Source organism: Triticum urartu, chromosome 6A (genome assembly GCF_056163025.1).
Source record: "Triticum urartu cultivar PI428250 chromosome 6A, HENAU_Tu73, whole genome shotgun sequence".
Taxonomy (NCBI): domain Eukaryota; kingdom Viridiplantae; phylum Streptophyta; class Magnoliopsida; order Poales; family Poaceae; genus Triticum; species Triticum urartu.
In genome coordinates this window covers 58,579,367-58,601,840 of record NC_141878.1, presented here as the reverse complement: position 1 = coordinate 58,601,840, position 22,474 = coordinate 58,579,367, and the positions used below count along the sequence as shown (strand labels likewise).

The following is a 22,474-nucleotide window of genomic DNA, read 5'->3' as shown; positions in this document are numbered from 1 at the left end:
ATCTAGCAAATCCTACATCCAGCTGTATCCACCCTTCAACACATAACCGAGAAAAACTTCGGAAACCATCTACCTCAACCTTCGAAAAGCATCCGTTATACAAGTTATGGCAATACTCCTGAACTCCCGCCCCAGTACTGGGTGGCGTCGAGGTTATCTCACCAACGAACTGCATAAAAGAGATTTTCGATGTCGACGTACTAAACTCAGGTATTCCAGAACTGCAATGATAAAATTGTGATGACAACACCTCAGAGCTCAACTCCCCGGGACACTGCCACAACCCCTAAAGACAGGAGGCACCAAGAACAATGTTCTCGTCACAAAACGATCAGAACGATTCCAAGATACCCGCGTGATCCTAAATTTTTTTTGTGAAATTTGAGAAGAGAAGAGTCAAAACTCTACGTTAGGATGCCTTACCAGAGCGATGAGGAGACTGGGGAGTAAAAAGAATTCCTAAACTCTCTGATATATAATTCCTAAATGACTCAAAACATTTTTTCTAGACTCAACAACGGCTGCTAAAAACGATCAATCAGTGGGGGCTCCTAAGGTCGGGGAAGGCTCTGATTACCAACTTGTAACGCCCTCAATGCGGCTATAGCTCCTACGTGTGGAGGCACGACTTAGAGGCATAACCGCATTGAAAGCAATGTCGCAGGTTAGGCAATCTTCACAACATCCCATGTAATATATAGATAATAAAAGGGGAGATACATAGTTGGCTTACACTCGTCACGTCAAACAAAGTACATAAATAGCATTACATCATTCAAAAACTCATGGCCCGACTACGGCGCCAAAATAAAAGAACAACCCAACATGCGACATGGTCCCGATCGCCCCAACTGGGCACCACTACTAATCATCAGGGAAAGACACGTAGTAACGGCGTGAGTCCTCGTCGAACTCCCACTTGAGCTCAAGCACGTCATCTGGAACGGAGTCATCAGGCCCTGCATCTGGTTTGGAAGTAATCTGTGAGCCACAGGGGCTCAGCAATCTCGCACCCTCGCGATCAAGACTATTTAAGCTCATAGGTAAGACAAGGTAATATGTGGAGCTGCAGCAAGCGACTAGCATATATGGTGGCTAACCTGTTCGCAAAAGAGAGCGAGAAGAGAAAGGCAAAGCGCGAACGAGTAAATAGAGAGCAACCTGCGGCAAGCATTACTCCAACACCGTGTTCACTTCCCGGACTCCGCCGAGAAGAGACCATCATGGTAACTCACACTATTGATTTATTTTAATTAAGTTAAGGTTCAAGTTATCTACAACCGGACATTAACAAATTCCCATCTGCCCATAACCGCGGGCACGGCTTTCGAAAGTTCAAATCCCTGAAGGGGAGTCCCAACTTAGCCCATGACAAGCTCTCACGGTCAACGAAGGAATAGACCTTCTCCCGAGACATTCCGATCAGACTCGGTATCCCGGTTCTACAAGACACTTCGACAAGTTAAAACAAATCCAGCAACATCGCCCGAATGTGCCGACAAATCCCGATAGGAGCTGCACATATCTCGTTCTCAGGGCACACACAGATGAGCGCTCCATACAACTAAAACCAAACCTCGAGTTTCCCCGAGGGGGCACTGCACAGGACTCTAGTTTGGACCAACACTCAGAGGGGCACTGGCCCGGGGGGGGGGGGGTTAAATAAGTTGACCCTCGGGCTCCGGAAACCCAAGGGAAAAAGGGTCTAGGTGGCAAATGGTAAAACCAAGGTTGGCATTGCTGGAAAAAATTTAAACAAGGCGAACTATCAAGGGGTTCCATTATAACCCAACCGCGTAAGGAACGCAAAATCCGGGAACATAACACCGATATGACGGAAACTAGGGCGGCAAGAGTGGAACAAAACACTAGGCGAGAGGCCGAGCCTTCCACCCTTTACCAAGTATATAGATTCATTAAGATAACAAGGCAATATAATGATATCCCAACAAGTAAATAATGTTCCAACAAGGAACGGTCTCCAATCTTCACCTGCAACTAGCAACGCTATAAGAGGGGCTGAGCAAAGCGGTAACATAGCCAATCAACGGTTTGCTAGGACCTGGTGGGTTAGAGGTTTGACATGGCAATTTAGGAGGCATGATAAGCAAGTGGTAGGCATCATAGCATAGGCATAGCAAAAGAGCGAGCATCTAGCAAAGCAAAGATAGTAGTGATTTCGAGGGTATGATCATCTTGCCTGCAAAGTTGTCAGAGTTGACTGGATCCTCGAAAGAAAACTCAACGGGGTCCTCATTAGCGAACTCGTCTCCCGGCTCTACCCAAACAAGACAAACAAGCAACAAGGACACAATCAACCACATGCAAAGCTCAAACAATATGATGCAAAGATGGTATGCTATGCGGGATGCGATATGTGATGCATATGCAAGATTTGACAAGGAATGAATGAACCTAGTCTCAACTTCGAAATCCAAGTGTTCCACTGGAAAGGTGAGATGAAATCGCTTGAAAACGATATAAAGATCACCGGAATCGGAGTTACGGTTTGGAAATGGCAAGCAATTCAAATATGACCACGGTCTGCGATTTACAGCAAGTAGCCATCTAAATGCAACAATATGAACATGCTACAGCACGCAAACATGGCATCAAAATACATGGCAGGAATCCATTCATGATGCTTAACAAAAGATGAACACTGAGCTACGGCCAATTCATCCATTAACAGGTTCAAACAAGCATGGCAAAAATGCATTTGGCAGACAAATTTCAGACTTAGTGAAATTAACACTTGTCTGGAATTTCAGATCAGGTAGCCCACTTTGAAGCATGAAAACTATATGCTACAGGACCTGAACATGGCAATTTAAAGCATTGCATGGAGCTACTCAAAGAGCTTAACAAAAGTCCCTTAGTGACCTTGAGCCAAAAGAGATCAGAAAATACAATTGCAAGCATGTGAACATGGCAAAAACATAATCAGATTACAGACTTAGAGAAAAACTGGAGCATGCAAATCAGATATCAAGTAGGCATGTTTACGAGCTCGATGCACTCACTACAGAGCATGCCATGACAATCTAAGCATACACCCATCAAGAATACACATTATACAAGCTAGACATGGCAAGAACAATAACATAGCATGCACGGATCAACTACAACATCCTCGGCAAAATCGCTAACAAGTAGACAATCTGCCCAGATTCACAAAATAGCAAAAGTAGAGCTCGATTGACTCAAGCTAGGGTGCTCCATAATTACAAACAAAGACAAACACTTGGGGCTCCGGCGGCGGACGGCAATGGCGGGCGGCGGCGCCGGCCGGCGAGGTGACTCGGCCACGGAGAAGACGAGGCGCGGGGCGCGCGCGGTGCTACCGGGCCGAGAGGGCCCCGCCTGGGCCCGGGCGGGCCAGCGCGGCGGCGCGGCGGCGCGCAGTGGCGATGTGGGCGCGAGGCGCGGCGTATGGGCGGCTGCCACATGGCGGCGGACACGGCGGGCGGCCACGTCCGTCGGTGGGAAGATGTCCGGTGGGTGAGGGGAGAGAGGGGGCTAGGGTTTGCGCGAGGATTTTGGGGGAGGACCTATTTATAGGCATAGGAGGAGCTAGGAGAGTCCAAATGAGGTGCGGTTTTCGGCCACGCGATCGTGATCGAACGCTCGAGATGATGGAGAGGGTTTTGGAGGGTTTTGGGCCAAATTGGAGGGGTGTTGGGCTGCAACACACACGAGGCCTTCTCGGTCCCTCGGTTAACCGTTGGAGCATCAAACGAAGTCCAAATGGTACGAAACTTGACAGGCGGTCTACCGATAGTAAACCAAGGCCGCTTGGCAAGTCTCGGTCCAAGCCGGAAATGTTTAATCCCCACACACAAGAGAAAGATAGAAATGACCACCGGAGGAGAACGGAGCGCCGGAATGCAAAACGGACAACGGGAAAATGCTCAAATGCATTAGACGAACACGTATGCAAATGCTATGCACATGATGACATGATATGAGATGCATGACAACGACAACAACAGACGGAGACGAAAACCCGAACCCGAGGAAATAAAACAACTTAACGCCGGAAACGGCAAGAGTTGGATTACATATTAGGTAAATCACATCCGGGGTGTTACAACACTCCACCACTACGAAAGGATCTTGTCCCGAGATCTAGGACTGAAAGAACGCCGGGTACTCAGAACGGAGGTGATCCTCGCGTTCCCAGGTAGCTTCACGGTCGGAATGGTGTGACCACTTGACTTTGAGGAATTTGATTGACTTGTTGCGAGTCTTGCGTTCTGTCTCTTCAAGAATAGCAACGGGGTGCTCACGATAAGAGATATCTTCTTGGAGCTCAATGTCTTCGAAGTTGACGGTGCGATTAGGAGTCTTGAAGCACTTGCGGAGCTGAGAGACATGGAACACGTCATGCACATTTTCAAAGTTTGAAGGAAGCTCGAGTTGATAGGCGAGATCGCCTCTCTTGCTGACGATCTTGAAAGGTCCCACGTATCTAGGGGCAAGCTTCCCTTTGATACCGAAGCGACGAGTACCTTTAATTGGAGAGACGCGGAGGTAAACATGATCTCCGATCTCGAAAGCCAAATCACGATGCTTACTATCATAGTAGCTCTTCTGGCGTGATTGGGCTGCTTTGAGGTTATCTCGAATGACTTTACACATTTCCTCTGCCTCTGTGATTAAGTCATTGCCGAGAAGCTGACGTTCACCGGTTTCAGACCAGTTGAGAGGGGTACGGCACTTCCTGCCATACAGAATTTCAAATGGGGCCTTGCCCAAACTTGCTTGAAAACTGTTGTTGTAGGAGAATTCAGCATATGGAAGACAATCCTCCCACTTCATGCCGAAGGAGATCACACAAGCCCTGAGCATATCTTCCAGAATCTGGTTGACACGCTTGACTTGACCGCTAGTTTGAGGATGGAAAGCTGTACTGAAGCGGATGTTGGTGCCCATGGCCTTCTGAAAAGAATCCCAAAACTTGGAGGTAAAGATGCTGCCACGGTCTGAAGAGATCACTTGTGGAATACCGTGCAGAGAGACAATCCGAGAGGTATAAAGCTCCGCCAATTGAGCTGTCGTGATTGACTCTTTGATAGGCAGAAAGTGAGCCACTTTAGTGAGTTTGTCGATGACAACGAATATAGCATCATTGCCACGCTTGGACTTTGGAAACCCAGTCACGAAGTCCATCTCAATGTGGTCAAACTTCCATTCTGGAATGGCAAGAGGTTGGAGGAGACCCGCTGGCCTTTGGTGTTCTGCCTTCACTCTTCTGCAGACATCACATTCATTCACGAACTGAGCAATCTCGCGCTTCATTCGAGTCCACCAATAAGCCTGCTTGAGGTCCTGATACATCTTCGTGCTCCCAGGGTGGATGGAGAGGAGAGAATTGTGAGCCTCGTTCATGATAACCTTACGAAGATCACCTTTGGGCACAACAATACGATCCTCGAAGAAGAGAGTATCCTTGTCATCAAGGCGGTAGCACTTGTACTTGGGTTGACTCTTGGCAATCCCAATCTTTACCTTTTTCACCATAGCATTAAGAAGCTGGGCTTGGCGAATCTGGTCTTCCAAGGTAGGAGAGACTTGAAGGTTGACGAGGAAACCTTGAGGAACAACTTGCAGATTGAGTTTGCGGAAAGCTTCACAAAGCTCGGGTTGATAAGACTTGAGAATCAGACTGTTACAATAAGCCTTCCTGCTCAACACGTCAGCAATCACATTGGCCTTGCCTGGAGTATACTCGATACTCGGATTATACTCTTGAATCATTTCGACCCATCGAGTCTGCCTGAGGTTGAGATTAGGCTGAGTGAAGATGTACTTGAGACTCTTGTGGTCAGTGAAGATGTCCACTTTTCTTCCCAATAAGAGATGTCTCCAAGTCAAAAGAGTATGCACAACTGCCGCCAACTCGAGGTCATGAGTGGGGTAGTTCTTCTCATTGGGCTTCAACTGGCGAGAGGTATAAGCCACAACTTTCTTCTCTTGCATCAACACTGCGCCGAGACCTTGGAGAGAGGCATCGTAAAAGACCTCGTACGGTTTGGATTCATCAGACGGAGTCAGAACTGGAGCAGTGACCAATTTCTCTTTCAAAGTGTTGAAAGAAATGTCACACTCCGGAGACTACGCGTGCCACAACACATTCACACATGCATCAGGACCCGGTGCGAGATTATGATAAGAAAATCATTTAAAAGTTGTCCAAATCTAGTGAAGTATCAATTACTTATGATTTTTACCAAGTGTAAGGACCTATATGCAAAATTACATGATGTTACATTTTAACATACTCAAAAGTAAAAACAAACTCATAATCTATGGAAAATTCTGCCCCACATCCATATATAATTTGTGTATGTTTAAGTTTATATAAATTAGATTTAAATTAATCAAATCTAAGGTTTAATAAAAATGAAAAATGAGAAATAAAAACATGTAATATATACGCCGACGGTATCCCCGTCGGCATAGAGAGCCCACGTGTTTTTTGCTGAATAAAAAAAGGTTTACAAGCTATGCCGACGGCCTTCGTCGAGGCCGTCGGCATAGTGATGACGGCGTCAACCCCCCGTCTGGACCTGGGTCGGCGGACCCACCTGTGTGCCGACGACGGCTCTATGTCGACGGCCCCCGTCGGCATAGTGGAAGATATGCCGACGGCCTTCCTACGCCGACGGCCCCCGTCGGCATATATGGAGGTTTGCCGATGGCTTTAGTACGCCTACGGCATTTTCTCGGCCGTCGGCATACCATGATCTATGCCGACGAGGGCCGTCGGCATAGAAAAGGCCGTCGGCAGCGGCCGTTATTCTGGTAGTGCCGGTGTTGAGCACGAATTCATGGTCAGCGCTGTCCAAGCAAGCTCAGAAGCGAGGTGAGCTGCATAGGAGTACACGAGCTCAAGCACGTTCGGGGTTCATACCCGTCATCGGCGGCGGCCACTGGGAGCTCAAGCACGTCTGAGGCATGGCCATCAGCAGTGCCATGTGCATGCTCCTGGCACTCTCCCTGGAGCGGGCCTAGACTACGGAGCAAGCGCTCAGCCGTCTCATGTCCGTGGATGTTTGAGAGGTTGGATTTGATGTATTCAGCTATAGATGTTCTTAGATGCTCCCACCTTCCATGATACCAATTCAAAAAATTCAAATTTAAATGTTTCAAAAAATTCTGAGAAACATCATAGATGTTCACAAAATATGTGTCTACAAAGCCTAAACCCTTCAGATCCAAATTCAGTATATGCATTGAGAAGCAAAGACAATGTTTGTCCTTTTTTTTTCTCAATGTGTATATCGTCGTCGCATATGTGAAGCCTCCTCGTCCTCCTTTGGTATTATTACTAATTTTGACCCTAACAGTCTCAGGTACAACCTTGCTGAAATATATTGACGACTTGGCATTATTGATTCTATGTCCTGTTGCTTGGCAATAAATATTCAAAACATGGTTCACCTCGGCGGCTCGCTCGCCATTTGCTTTAGAAAACAGCAGGCTATCATCTGTGAATAATAAGTGGTTTACCGACGGCCATGAGTATGAATTAAGCCGAGCTATTGAGCCTTCAAGGTATCTGGGCTGCTATGGTAAAATTAACGTGGAAGCGCAGAGGCAGGTATCTAATGCGCTGCTGTTTGATTAGTACCACCTCGCCCGTGCAAGCAACACGGTCAGTTGAGAAAGCTATAAGAAGAGGCGGAGGGCAACCTTCAGAAGCATACCTTTCTCGGCCTTTTGGCTAAGATCAAATGTAATATCTATTTTTATTAGTCTAATATCTGATATATGGGCCATGTGCCCACAATGGTATTAAATTTATTTTTTATGGGGGAGGGTCTACAATAATGGCTTGCCATTGATACCCTCATGTGTCGTCTGGACATTGCACTACTGCTCAGGCTAGGTGCACCCCAACCAATACAAGTACACAATTTATATAGTCTTCTATAAACAAATAAATTTTAATTTTAATTGGTTATATCAATCACTTCGAAGGGGAGCCTTGGCGCAGTTGTAAAGCTGTTGCCTTGTGACCATGAGGTCACGGGTTCAAGTCCTGGAAACAGCCTCTTGCAGAAATGTAGGGAAAGGCTGCGTACAATAGACCCAAAGTGGTCAGGTCCTTCCCTAGACCCTGCGCAAGCGGGAGCTACATGCACTGGGGTTATATCAATCACTTCAATTCCTTAAATCTGTTTCTTGATGCCAGGTGCAACAGAAGACAAGTATGATTCAACTACCTTTTCACTTGGGAGCATTGTCTGAATAGATTTCCCTATGAATGTCTGAGATTGTTTTCCTATACTGATTGATCAAATGCTATACCCTTTCAATGGATGCCTTGCACATGATTTGGTTAATTACAAGACTATTTTACTTCAGCCATTTTGAACAGAATCAAGCACACCACTGCACATTCTTAGTCTCATGGTGCCCGCCAGAGCAATAGATACACTTTCATGGTTGTACAATATGATGCCAGGTGACTCATACAATAGCAAAGGTTATGTGTATTTCAAATTTGGATCTGAAATTTTCAAGGATTGTAGACATGGATCTTGTGAACAACCACATCTTTTTTGGAATTTTTAAAACCTTTTAAATTTGAGTTTTGTGAGATGGGAACATTGCAGCACCTAAGCCATAAGAGCTACAGCAAGGTCCACGACATGTGCCAGCCTCTGGCGAAGAGAGAAATGTAACCAGGGAGACACCGGCTGGTGTTCTTCGCCAAATTCCAGCACATGTACTACACAATTAAGTGAACAACATACACACATACGACATATAAGCATATAGACACAGCAGAAGCCAGAGCTGCTGCAGTTCTGCGGTAAACTTTTTTTGTTCCATAATGTATGAATGGAGTCCGTGTAGATGATTCGTCGGGCAAGGCAGGCATGCACCAGCCTCTTCCCCCTAAAATTTGCTAAGGATAGCAGAATTTCTAACTTGCAAAGCTTTTTGCTCTTCTATGTTATGTACCTGGCCTCTGATAAAGCTCCCCCTCCAGCAATACATTGCTGGCAACAATTAATCATCACCACCTCCTCCATCGTCAGCCTCCATGGCGTCATAATCATCTCCATCCGCTTGATGGTCCCCAGCATCGTCTGCGTCCATCACTTCTGGCCTTGCAACCACTTCATTGATGGCTTCTACTGCCTGTGATATCCTCGCGTCTGGAACAGGTCTTTCCACCTTCATGGATTTGAAACTATCCTCGGTGAAGAACGCAGTGAATGGCTTTGGCACCTGCAAGATGATCATGGTTAGTTACATTCACCAAATGTTGTTTTTCTACACAAGCTTCAAAAGAAAGACAGTAGCCATCTCACCTTGAAATAACGGTTTCGCTCTTTGGCACTCTCAACAAGGTTGGTCCAGTGTTTATCTTTCTTCAATGTTGAAGCGGAACCTATTACCTGCATTACACGCTAATTTGTTATTTGGGTATTTACCAACAACGAATGATAGTTTACACAAATAAGCCAACTCCTGATTCCTAGTGAGATGTAGAATGGGTAGTACATCAAATCGAGTTATACATCGCACAGCTTGTTCTTCTAAAAAAGGAACTCAGGCACTATATAACCTCCATACTGTCACACCGCTTAATCCATGAACAAACATGTAGGGTTGTAAATCCAATACAATTAAAACTCGTTTCTTTCTACCAGTGTGTATGCAATGTGCATCATAAAAAAAGACAACATTGATGTTTGGATAAAGATCACTTACTAGTACAGCAGATCTAGCTCTGGTGATGGCAACATTCATTCGCCGAAAATCAGAAACAAACCCAATATTTTGCTCCTTATTGCATCGAACACATGAGAAAATGACAAGTTCCTTTTCACGGCCCTACATGTGAGCAACAAGATGCCATATTACAATCACTGCAACCCACTACGTTACATAGAGAAAATCTGCAATGCATGTTAATAAACTAGTTACCTGGAATCCATCAACGCTGTTTACATCTATAACTTCCTTTGATTGGTCGCCAAAGGTCGACCGGAAATGGTCCTTCAGGAGTTTCACCTGACCCCTGTATGGTGATATAACAGCTACTTGAGAACTAGATTTGAGTTCTGGATAGCGCATGGCCAATTGGTGATATAGGAGGGTTATGAATTCCACTTCATCCTCGTTCACCGTCGAACCACTTCCAGACAGCTGAGATTCAACCAAAGAAGCAAAATGGTCCGAAGCAGCTGTAGGAATGCCATGGACGTTTTTTGTTGAGCCCTTCCCCGTCTTCTAGGATGCCTTCATAGAATTCTTTTGAAGGGAATACACTAATCTGTTTATTGAATGTATTAGTAATAATCCCCACTAAAGTTTGCGGCACCGACAGGGTTTGCGTCATCCAAAGGATTCACACTCCATTACATTTGCTTCCCCCGGAGAAGATAACTGATAATCCCCACTAAAGTTTGGTGGAGTAGAGTACTATTTTGAGTTCGTACTGCTCCATTAGAAAGGCGGTTCCAGCTAATCCCGCCGCCCCCATATCAAGCAAGTGAGTCAAGCAAGTGAGATACCTTTTCATGATTGCCCGTTATTGCTTCTGTAAGATTCTGCTGTTGGGAATTGGCAGAGATATCTAATTCGTACTGGTATTGCAGTATGGATAGACTAGATAAAAAGAAAATATCAAAGCACTTCACTAAGTCAAAGTAGTCCATTTTGATTGACACGCTTTCCAGGACAAGAAGCTCTTTTGTGGGTGAGTACCTTTTAACTTGCTTTGAAAGTTCAAACTCATTACTTTCTGGTAAGAGTCAATTACACCATCGGTGATTAAACTTAATGAGAAAAGTCACTTTCAGAGCTAAAACTTGCAGAACAGGTGTCAGAATTATATTAAAGGTTGCTCGCATTTTTATTTCTCTATTTATCTTCATTAAACTTTTTTTCTTTATAAACACACAAAAAAGGTTGCCTGGCCGGTCGCCGTCGACAAAAGATCTGCTGTTCCTTGTTTGAGTTACTGATCAGTTCATCTCCGCTTCGTCCACGCTTACTGGATGGAATTACGAAAGAATAAGACTATTAATCAAATTGCAGCAGCAGCAATAGCATGAGAATATACTGGAGCACTATCAAACTCTCAGGTGGGGAGAGTGTGGAGAAAGTGGACGGGCCTCGTGCTGGGTCAAAGATCATGTGGCCTCGTCGCCTTTCGCTTGGATTGTGTGGACGCGAGACCATGTGATATAAAGCCAACGGAACCCAACCGCCGCCGGCCACGGCCGTGTTCTTTTAGGCCCTTCTTTACCGGGCAGCCACGAGGGGTGGATTGAGCTGGTTCGAATGGGCAATCTAGCATGCAAACAAAACCTAAGACAGCAACGTGAGGTATGTGGTGACCAAGCCAATAGAGTAGAAAGCTATCAGCTTTGCATTCAGTGCAGTGTTCAACGCTGTAAAAATGCCGTGAAATGCCAAACCGTAGAACTAAAAGTTATCGGTTTATCATGCTGAGTTGTACCCAGCGAGGATCCAAAAAGATTTTGCTAGGTTGTGCTACAAATGAAACACATTATCCAGCTGTGGACGCGTCCGTGGACATAGATATGGGAGACGGCTATCCAACACTGATATGAAAGCTTCGTCTTCATGTATTATTGGTTGAAGTTAAATGCAAAAGGAGTAGCGACCAAGATGACGAAGAGATTCAAGGACATATTGGTGAAGAAGTAGGAGGGATGTGTCAAGCACTATGACATGAAGGAGGAAAAAGATGAAGAGGTTTAACATCTTGATGATCACAACTAAGAAGAAGATCAACCCCGCCCGAAGACAGGTCGGTCCTGTGTTGCGATAAAGACGGACCGGGAGAGTATAGTATGGTAGCACCGGGTGCTCTATGAGCTGGCCACATCGGTTTCCACCGGATATTCTATGTGTAGTACCGACGCAAGAAAAAAAAGGAAAAAAATAGAAGAAGAGATATATATGATCATGGCTTATTTTGTCTTCGTGGGAGTGCCTATTTTCGCACCAAACATGAGAGATATACGAGTAGGAATGATCGTGCTCTCGCCGGTCAGTGCGTTGCATACGCGTTCGATGATCCTTGGCAAAGAAACCGTCGCCAGCCTCCGAGGCTGGCTCGCACGATGGAGGGGTGGAGGAAAAAGCGAGGCAAAAGGGGGGCGAGGCCTGTTGAGAGACGTGGACGGGTGTGGGTCGCATGCAGTGTCTTGGCTGCAACCTGCTTTGCTTTCCATTAATAAATGCGCTAATACACTTCATGTAGGAAAAAAAAATGCAAATTCACAGCAACATGATGGCCGAACGTTTACCTTTTTGAGGCTATATAAGCCCACGGACCCCTTCTCTACTGAACCCTCATCTCAAACCAAGACCACTCTAACTCAAGCTTATCGTTCGCATCTAGCCTCTGGTTGTAGTCACTCTATCGGGTGCATCTAGTCTCTGGTGGTAGTACATTCAAATTGAGGAAGCAAAGTTAGATATGCTGCTGTCAGGCGGCTTCTCTTGGGTGTACCTTGCTCTGCTGTTGACCTTGCTCACCTTCAACTCCGTCATGGCGGTGTACCAGTCCATCGGCGACGCGGCCATCGTCGCCTTCGTCGCCACCTCCTACGCCGACCTGGTGCTGCTCTTCTGCTGCCTCTGGCTCTACAGCAGAGCGGCGGCGGGATCGGCGTGGCGGAACCGGCTCAAGGCGTCGGTGTGGACTCTCACTACGCTGCTCACCTTCTCCTTCACCTACATGGTCATGGGCACAGCCGGCCTCACCCTCCACGTCGCGCTGCTCGTGTGGTTCATCGCCGCGGCGACGGGGATCGCTGCCTTCTCCGCCTTCTTCGAACAGGGCAGGTATGCCGTGGCGTCTTTACACAGCAAAACTTTAGCCTCGTGGGGGAGTCGCCGTTTTGGCCCACGTGCACGCGCTTTCGTCATGACTGTCACCGGCCGGAGTCGAGGCCTCGCCGCTCACCATATATCTTGTCGGCCTATCGCCTGCTCGCTCTCCGCACTCCGCCGGCGGCCAGTACACCTCCGAGATCGATAGGTAGCTAGGGCAGCGTGCGTGCCGCGGAGCGTCAGTTCCATACCATCTGGCGAATCGCAAGTCCCTCGTCTAACAAGATTTGCTTCCTCAATCGATCGATTCTGAATCGTGTTTCAGGAGCTGGCTTCTCTTACGGCTGCTGCGAGCTAGCCCATGTTACGAAACATGTGAATGGGCCTATGGCTCCTGGTTGTAGCGAGAAAGGCCCAGAAGGCAAGGATAGCGCAGTTCGTTTGTTTCCAACGTTATTTCGCGATTTTCCAGCGTATTTCAACATGTTAAACGATTCTGGCGGCTTGGATAGCTCGCTGGAGTTCATCTAAACGGCGCCGTCGAGCCCGGGCACGTGCCCAGGGTGCCCGTACGGTAAAATCGCCCCTGCTTCCATGCACCATGCATGTCTATGGAATAGTACTGCGTCGCCGCCGTATCCGCCCGCGCTCGGCGTCAAACATTCGACGTGACCGGCCGTGCGGCGCAGCGTGTCAACTTCGATCGACCGCACAGTGCCGCTCGCCGTCCTCGTCCATGCCGCTGTGCCCCGCCGTCGTACGCCCCATGTCCGCCACCCCACGGCGCGCTCTTGTGCTCCTCCAAGCCACCATGCACCATGTGACGTTAGTCCTCACTCATGGACGGTGACATGGCCTTCATAGGCGTCACTTCTGTAGCCATGAAAAGAGTAGCATGCATGTCTTCATGTCCCATATGCATATAGTACTGTATATGTTTGTGTACTGCAAATAAAATGCATTTTCTCTTTTTGTCTGCAGAATCAACCCAGCTCCGGGTGAACCCATGCTGCCGCCACCGGTGTAGCCCAAGCTCTGAATCACTACGGGATATGCTTTTGTGATGCATTCAAACGCATGGAGTTTGCCAAGTTGTGAGCTTACGATGGAGTTCAAGTACTGTCGGGTCGCCCTCGTCTTGTAAATATATTTACCTTGAAAGCATGCATGAGTCCTTCGTAGAACCATTGTCCCTGTCCCTTCTAGGGGTGCGTGCTTAGGGGAGGAGCATCTGTGTGTGTATGTGTGTAGTGGACAATGTAACCGGCAACGAAATAATGAATTGTGTGGTTCAGAAACGAGCGTGTGGTCTCTTATGTCTCTGCAGTCCTTTCCTCTTTTGAATCACACAAGGCGTGACAAAATAAGTATATTCCCCGCGGATTCGCTTAGCGCCTGGGCCTGGCGCTACAAACATATAAGTGATAAAAGTGCCCACTCTAGTTCGCACATGCATGCACTACCCTACGATTTCCAGAACTTTCCGGTGTGCTTTTGGAGGCGCTCCATCTCCAGGAGTTACATAGGGTTGTAGCACCGTCCATGTTCCAGTAAAAATTAATCTGTTTCACTACATTCCAAGACGATGAAGAGGAGATTCCAATTTCACACGTAAGTTTCACTGCAGGCGTCACGTGCTGAGATAAGCTATATGATCGGCTGATAAGGCGATCTACCTATCCCTAGTGCTGCTGACGCCTGCAGGGCAGTGGAAAGATGTGACGAGGATCGGGTCCCACTCTAATTTGATTCTCGGTGGCCATTTCGTGCCGTTGAATCGTGCGTGCCGGTCAGCTTGTGGGGCCAGCAAATATCTTGCCTTGGATTCTCTAGTCGTATACGCAGATTGGTCGATCCCCCGATGAGTGGACACGGCGCTGCTTTCCTTGGCGCCAAATTAATCCTCAGACATTTGGGTCTATGCGGACAGAAAAAACGGTTCAACGCGTTGATCCAAATAAGCACACGTCCGTTTAACGTTCGCATGGTGATCCATTCCTGGCCCAATTTTAAGCTGTATTTACGTCGGCGCGGACACGTGACGGACGCGCGTGCCTACTTCTTTCCTCATGCCTGCAGGTCAATGGCAACCACCACAATTTCCTTTATTTTCCTCAAAACCCTCCCGCCCCACGCCCGCCATGGACGACGCCATCGACCTCGACACTACTGCCGGCCTTGCCTCCCTCGCCTCGTCCGGCACCGGCGCCCCCTCCGGGAAAGAGAAGCCTCGTGCCCCGCGCAAGACCGTCGCCGCGGCCAAGCCAAAGAAGCCGCTGACGCCCACACAACGGGCAAGGGAATCAGCCAAGAGGAAGGACCGGAGGCACGACGCGGGCGCGAGGGATGAGGCCGCCGCGCAGGCCGCCGTCGCCCCCGCCGCGCAGCAGAAGCCAAGACGATGTTCGAGCTCGAGGCGGAGAAGCAATCCAAGATGCTAGAGATCGAAGCCGCCAACGACAAGACCAAGGCGAAAGAAGTGGCTCTCGCGAGCATGATGACTGGATGAAGATCTTGAAGGTGGATTCAACACGTGTCCTCAAGGAAAAGGCCGTGGTTCAAGAAGATGCAGGCCGGCATGCTCAAATTCAATGACGAGTGATCTATGACGGCGAGACTATCAACTGCTCCATATGGTCGAGTCGTGCCTGCCGGTCAGCAAATATCTTCCCCTGGATTCTCTTGTCGTATCCGAAGATTGGGCGGTCAATGGACACGGCGCGTGGTGACACCCCGCTGTTTCCTTGGTGCCAAATTAATCCACACACCATCACGATAACACACCAAATTAATCCAAAGTACACCTAGCTAGAGCGCTCTACAGTACTGCTCTAACCTTTTTCACTATGTAGAAGATAACTTGGGTTCGTACTAGCTACTCCACGATCAGATTATTAGCTGCTACTACTTAATTAGGGAGCCCATCTTCTGGCATCCACTTCCAATGGCCCTTATCATTCCGTGTGAGATTTTCTTTTTCGCCGACGTCTCCCATTTCCATTACCACCGTTCGTAACACGCTCGTTCGTTTAGCCACCTTGATCTTGATGCATCACTTGTCCCTGTTGCTTCACAAAATTCAAACAAACAACAAGCTTTGCTCTCCCGTAGCCTGGCTCCTAGCTAGCTAGAGAAGATCCGACCCACCTGGTGGCCTGGCGGGAAGGAGCGTGACAATGCTACTGCCTATGGCGTGCCTGAAGAGAAAAGGTGGCCGCTTGGGGCTTCAGCCGGCAATAGAGAAGTGCCCACACTATAGTAAAACCCTGAAAAGGACAGACCAAAGTGTGTTTTTGGAAAGTTCGACAGAGCAAAGTCTAGCTAACCAACATATACAAAAGTGTAAAGAACGAACGCTTCACCAGGATTTTGGGTCTTCAGTCGGCAATAAAAACATGCATGGTCATTTCTCAGCTACAAAAACGATATCACGTCTCAATACCTCACCCGTCGCTCATCCTTGCTTGATATGATAAAAATAGTAATAATCAAACAAAAGCACGTCTGCTGAAATATCGCCAAGCCCGCGGACAGCACCCGACCGGCGACCTCGTTTGCATCCATAACCCTTACTTTAGAAACATCAAATACATATAAACACATGCACGTCGATCATTGCAGCCAAGCAATGAGTAGCGCACACAAATACAAATTATTCGTATCTCAAACAAGAAATCCAAATGTTGCCCATCGTTATGGAGCCATCAACTACGAATGGCCCTGCCACATATGGCACCTCTTTGCCGGGTGCCATAAGCGCGGCTCTCGTCATATGTCCCATAAGTGGAGTTTTTGTTTGTTTGCCGAGTACTTTTTGCAGGACACACAGTAACAACTGACGTGTGTCGTGTCCTATTGATTACCGAGAGTCGTACTCGGCTTACATAGCGTTTTCTGTGATCCCGTGTTACAGTACTCGGCAAACATAAAGGAACTCGGTAACCACATTTTTTCCAGTAGCGAATGACATATATGTGCATGGGATATATCAGTTAGCTAGTCTGGCATAGTTTTGCCAGCTTGGTTAGTAGATTATCTATGCGGAAACTAAACAAGAAACTCTGATAACATCTAGCAAGCACGCCCGATGCATCGTACTATATATGTCAGTAAATTCAACCTATGGGCGGCAATCACTAACATGCCAGCCAGCCAATCTATGTACATTTGTTTAAGCTGAAGTGAAGAGCTAGCACCGCATGCAGCTCGGCCAGCCTATATATTCAGTTCAAGACGTACCATAGAGTCAGAGAGGATACATCGCCTGCGCTAAACCCATACAGCTCGCGGTATCTGAATCGAAGGGTCATTGGCCAATCTTTATTAGAAAGTGGAGAGAATTACACATTACAGCATGGACAGTCTAGGAAGTTTAGACTGAACTCAGAGTTCTCATTACAACCCGGCGGAGGATTGTTCTCCTAAAATAGAAACACCCCGGCTATAGCTAAGTTGGCAGATCTACGATGCATTCGGCGGCCCTCCACATGGCCACATCTTCCTGTATCCGCTCCAAGACGCTGATCGGCGAGCATGCCACATGATCAAAAATCCTGGAATTTCTCTCTTTCCATATCCTCCAGTGCAGCAAGATAACCACCGTGTCAAAATTCCTACGTGTGTGCTTGGGTATAGCAACCCTAGCCTGCAACCACCAATCCTGTGTGGAGGCAAAGGTGTTATCCGGAATAAGAAAATCAGCTCCGGTCCAGGATCTGAAGCGCGCCCACACTTGTTGCCTGAAGCAGTAGTGGAGAAACAAGTGGATGCAATCTTCCGGCGCCAAAAGACACAAGGGGCGGGTCCCGTTGGATGGCTAGTTTCTTTTCTCCAGGTTGTCCGCCGTAAGGCATTGACGGTGCACCACAAGCCACATGAAAAATTTGCCACGTGGAGGGGCCTTGGACTTCAAAATGGGCTTGTAGCAGGCAAAGCGGACGTTACCCAGGAAGAACATGCGGTAGGCACTTCGGACAGAAAACTACCGGTTATCCATCAGGAGCCACCACGGCGTGTTCCTCACCTCCGGATGTAAGGTAGTAGCATGCGTGAGATCCTGGACCATGAGGTACTGGGCGATGGAAGGGAGAGAGAGCCCGCCTGCAATGTCTCGTACCCAGGCCTGACCGGTCAGCGCCTCCTTTACTGACCGCCCCCGGTCCTTGACATAGGAGAAGAGTTGTGGTGAAGTTTCAGCAATTGAACAGCCGTTGTCCAACCACTTCTCTGTCCAGAACCTGGCTTCCTCGCCCAACCCAAGCATGATGCGGCAGGCTGCGTTGAAGATTGTTTGAACCTCCTTCTCTGTGGTATCAGGAAATCCATGCCACGGCCTCTCCTCCACGCTCCATCCTAGCCAAGGCCATCTACAGCGTAGAGCAAAACCAAACCATTTAAGGTTTATGAACCCAATCCTCTGAACTCCCGCGTCATACACACCCTGGTCCAAGGCATAAGGCGGTGGCCTCCACATATCTCCTCCTCCCCCTTCCACATAAACCCTCGGCAACGGCGATTGATAGTCTTGATCGCCCACGCCGGCAGTGGGAGCGCTGCCATGAGGTGCATGGGAAGTGCCATGAGGACCGATGTAGTGAGTGTGAGCCAGCCTGCCACTGCCAGCATCTTTGGTTTCCAACCCTTCATCTTGTTTGACAGTTTATCAATCAAGGGAAGTAAGTCCTGCCGCTTCAGCCTGTATATTGATAGAGGTATACCGAGATATAGGATGGGAAAAGCTTGTTGCCTGCACTGGAAGTGTCCTGCTACCTCTGCAGCCTGCACCTCATCACATTGTATGCTAGTGATGGTGTTCTTGTGCATATTGATCCGTAGGCCAGATGCCTCTCCGAAAAGTTGCAGTAAAAGTTGATATGAGCAGTAGATCATTACGCTCTGGCTTGAAGAACAAAACCGCATCATCGGCAAAGATAGATGCGCGTGGCACCCCCTGTCGCAGCCGAGATCGGAGAGAAGATGGCGCTATCTTGCCCATTCCAGCATGCCGTGAATGGAGTCCATGGCCAGAATGAATAAAGCCGGAGAAATGCGGTCGCCCTGGCGGACACCCTGGCCTAGGGCGAAGGGTGTACAGAGCTCGCCGTTGATGAGAACGGAGGTGGATGCTGTGGATAGCAGCCCGCATATCCAGGAGCGACATTTCCTACCGAATCCCCTAGCAGTCAGGACCTCCAGCAGAAATTCCCAGGATAGTGTATCGAAGGCCTTGGATATGTCAATTTTCACCGAAGAGCAGCGCCGTCGGTGCAGAAACCTCGCTTTGTTCCTCACAAACTTGAAGTTCTCATGGATATTGCGGCTGGTCACAAATGCACTTTGGGCCTTCGAAATCAGACTTGGCAGAAGCGGATCCAGACAGGTAGCAAGAACCTTAGCAAAGATCTTGGTTGTCCCATGAATCAGATTGGTGGGTCTAAAGTCACAAATCTCCAGCGAGTTAGCTTTCTTGGGCAGGAGAGTGAGGATCGAGGTGTTGAGTCCCCCAAAGGAATAGAAATGGCCGTCATGCAGAGCCTTCATCACCGCCATCAGATCATTGGCTATAATGTCCCAGCACGATTTGAAGAACAATCCTGAAAAGCCGTCCGGCCCTGGTACCCTGTCAGGAGGCATGTCCATGACTACACGTTTCACCTCGTCGACCGTGAACTCTGATTCAAGTCCCTGGGCCAGCTCGGGTGTCAGCATTCTCAAGCCCAGTTCTTCCAGGCGCAAGCAGGCTCTTGTACTGTTCTGATCCGGGGAACCCATCAGACTGCTAAAGCAGTCTCTGACCATGCTCAATTTGTCTTCCATGGCCGTGGCCGTTCTATCCCCATGCTTGAGGTACGGTATGAGGTGTTTCCGGCGACGCCCATTGGCCTTAATATGAAAATACTTGGAGTTAGCGTCCCCTTCCCGAAGATCCCGGACCCTGGTTCTCTGCCGCAGCCGGACCCGCTCGAGGGACGCAAACGCCAGGCACTTACCTCTCAGGAAAGCACGCAACTTATTTTCATCGCTGGAAAGAGGTTTTCGTTCTTGTGCGCTATCAAGGCGTAAGATCACTTTGCTGGCCACCTGAAACTGGAGGCTAAGATGGCTCATGCTCCTCTGGCCCCAACTGTGTAGGGCTTTTGCAGTGCGATGCAGCTTAATGTTGAAGATTATCATGGGGGCACTCCCCTGTACCTCTTGCATCCACGCCTCCTTGACCGTATCCATGAAACCAGGCAACTTGCACCGGTAGTTCTCAAAATGAAACGGGTAAGCCTGTGGTCTTGTGGACGAACATGTGATTAGTGGAGGGGTGTGATCTGAGATGTTGGAGCTGCTCCACTGTGCTGTGGAGCCGGCGATGGAGCACATCAAGAGCGATAGGCCGGAGCTGACCATCGAGACGCTGCTGGTGGGCACCTACCCAGGCGGACCACGTCCTCATCTTGTTCAACCAGGAGGAGCTCATCCGTCGCGTCGTGGTCATCCCCTACGTCGGCTAGCCAGCTAGTCGGTCTATACTCTGAAACATGTGGTGGTGATCATCTGATCTGATCCTATAGTTATGTAAATAAAATAAATGTGCTTCCTCCATATATAGGTCACACACAAACCAAATAAATGTACCGTCTTCATGTATGGGTTTTATACATGAAACTTCAAATAATATGGGACTGTCTATTCATCAGGTACCCGAAAAAAATAGTCGTCAGTCTAAAATGTAAGGTGGCGGATCATCATCCAAGAGCCAAGAATCAATGGGTCGCCCTCCAACCTAGCCTAACCTCGGGGGCCCCGCCACCCACGCGGTTGGCGGTCGCGGGACCGTCGCCTTACCCTCCCCTTGCCGCAGGCTACCATTGCCATCCCTCTAAGCCCCCCTCCGCCCTCGATAAACTGTTCTGACATTGGCAACGCCCGCACTTGCACCCTTCAACCTGCTTCCTCGCCTCCGTCTGGGATGCTGCTGCAAGCGGTCTGCCTCATTCAGAAATAGACTGGCGTGTGCAAAGAGTCAATCCCCAAAGACAGCATTGCAGTTGGCAGGGCGAAACCTTCCACGCCTTTCTGCACCTTGGTGAGACACCGATGTCTTCAGTTTTGCGTTGGACATTATTACATGCATGTAGACTAGATCTTTTCAGATTAGAGCATGCTCTCAAATAATGGTTTCCACTTTCAGTGAGATTTCAATGAAATTCAATAGTTCAGTGGACTCTAGAATATTTACCTTTTGGCCAAAATAGTTCAGCAATTCTGGTAGAACATAGGATTTCAAATATATTCCAAAATTTTAAATACAGACTTAATTCAAGTGAATATTTCGGCCTTTTGGCCGAAATGCAAACCAAAATTACTAAAATTCACTGAATTTTGGCGATTTCGGTTGCTGTTGAAATTTCTCTAAAACTGAAATTGAAAACCTTGCTCTCGATCAATGATTTAAAAACTAAAAGATTGGCACTACATCTTTTCACACTACCGCATTTCTCTATATTCTGCTCTGCATTTTCTTCATATAATTAATTTTTTGTTGGCCCCATAATTAAGCACTCTTTGAAGATTCTAAATTTCAAACTTATTTCAAAAATTTCTTTTAGTTATATATATATATATATATATATATATATATTAATAAATGTCCTGATATAAATATGGTAGACAAATTTCATACCAATTCGGTCATGGTTTAATTGCATTTCAACAAACAGTTTCAGAAGCATCACAAATACATTCCACGCACTATATCTCAGAAATACTAATGACATTTCATCTAATTATTTAAAATGTATTCCAAAAAATGGGACCATGTCAAAACAGTTTCAGTGCTATTCCGAACATTTTAGTCATGTTCATTGAATATTTGAGACATTTCACACAGCTATTTCTGATTTTTTTTGTCATTTCTGTGCAATTTAACCAATCTGTGAAATTTCACAACCATTAGAAATAAAACCAAGCTACATAGAAATTGCACACAATAATTTTAGACATTTGTGAAATTTCACAACCATTTTAGAGCAATTAAGAGTGCATTTCACACTAGTTTCAAATGCAATTCAGAAAAATTACAAATGCATTCTAGTCAAATTTCAGAACAGAACAAGTAAAAATACACTTCAATTGCACAAAGAAGTATTTCAGAACCATTTCACTGCAATATCAAACACAAAAAAGTGCAAACCTATTCTCAATATTTCATAGTCATTGCACATACTACATTTCAGAAATAATTCCACCACAATTACATGTGGGAAATCCACACATATTTCAATTAGGACTACATTCCTTAGTTAGCCATTTCATTGTTCAAATATCATATAACTTTCAAACATATTTCAAATTTTGCATTTCGATTCCATTGGATTCAATTGGTGCTCCGTCGTGGGAGCATTGATGCGATTGCTCGTAATTGTTGAAGCATGTGGCTGATGAAGCTCGGATTCGTTGGATACCACGCTACCACCTTGCTAGCCCTCGCCCCTTATAAAATCGGGACGCGGGCGAGGCTGGTACTGTGAACATGGATGCTAGATCCGAAGCCCGTTTGCATCTTGGATTCAAGATCCCATCCCCGCTTGTGCTCCCACGACCTCGACGGTGTACATAGAGATGGTTGTGACATGCAAAGACGATGACATGC

At 47.4% G+C, this 22,474-nt stretch overlaps 2 protein-coding genes and 1 non-coding gene across 3 annotated transcripts; 2 read left to right on the top strand and 1 right to left on the bottom strand.

Annotated features, from left to right (window-relative positions):
- The first annotated feature begins 7,708 nt into the window (after positions 1-7,708).
- Positions 7,709-7,905, top strand: LOC125517849 (U2 spliceosomal RNA). The gene has a single exon (XR_007287848.2). It is a non-coding gene; the product is annotated as a U2 spliceosomal RNA (small nuclear RNA).
- A 1,039-nt stretch (positions 7,906-8,944) lies between these two features.
- LOC125516527 (putative helicase MAGATAMA 3) lies at positions 8,945-9,851 on the bottom strand. Its single transcript, XM_087528563.1, has 3 exons — positions 9,733-9,851; positions 9,330-9,416; positions 8,945-9,246 (listed from the first exon to the last, which is right to left on the bottom strand). Exons 1-3 carry the CDS (start codon positions 9,769-9,771, stop codon positions 9,025-9,027), a joined length of 348 nt encoding a protein of 115 aa, XP_087384689.1. The 5' UTR covers positions 9,772-9,851; the 3' UTR covers positions 8,945-9,024.
- Positions 9,852-12,371: 2,520 nt separating this feature from the next.
- LOC125517169 (uncharacterized) lies at positions 12,372-14,116 on the top strand. The gene is made up of 2 exons (XM_048682357.2): positions 12,372-12,846; positions 13,816-14,116. The coding sequence occupies exons 1-2, from the start codon at positions 12,479-12,481 to the stop codon at positions 13,859-13,861; spliced, it is 414 nt and encodes a 137-aa protein (XP_048538314.2). The 5' UTR covers positions 12,372-12,478; the 3' UTR covers positions 13,862-14,116.
- The last annotated feature ends 8,358 nt before the right edge of the window (positions 14,117-22,474 follow it).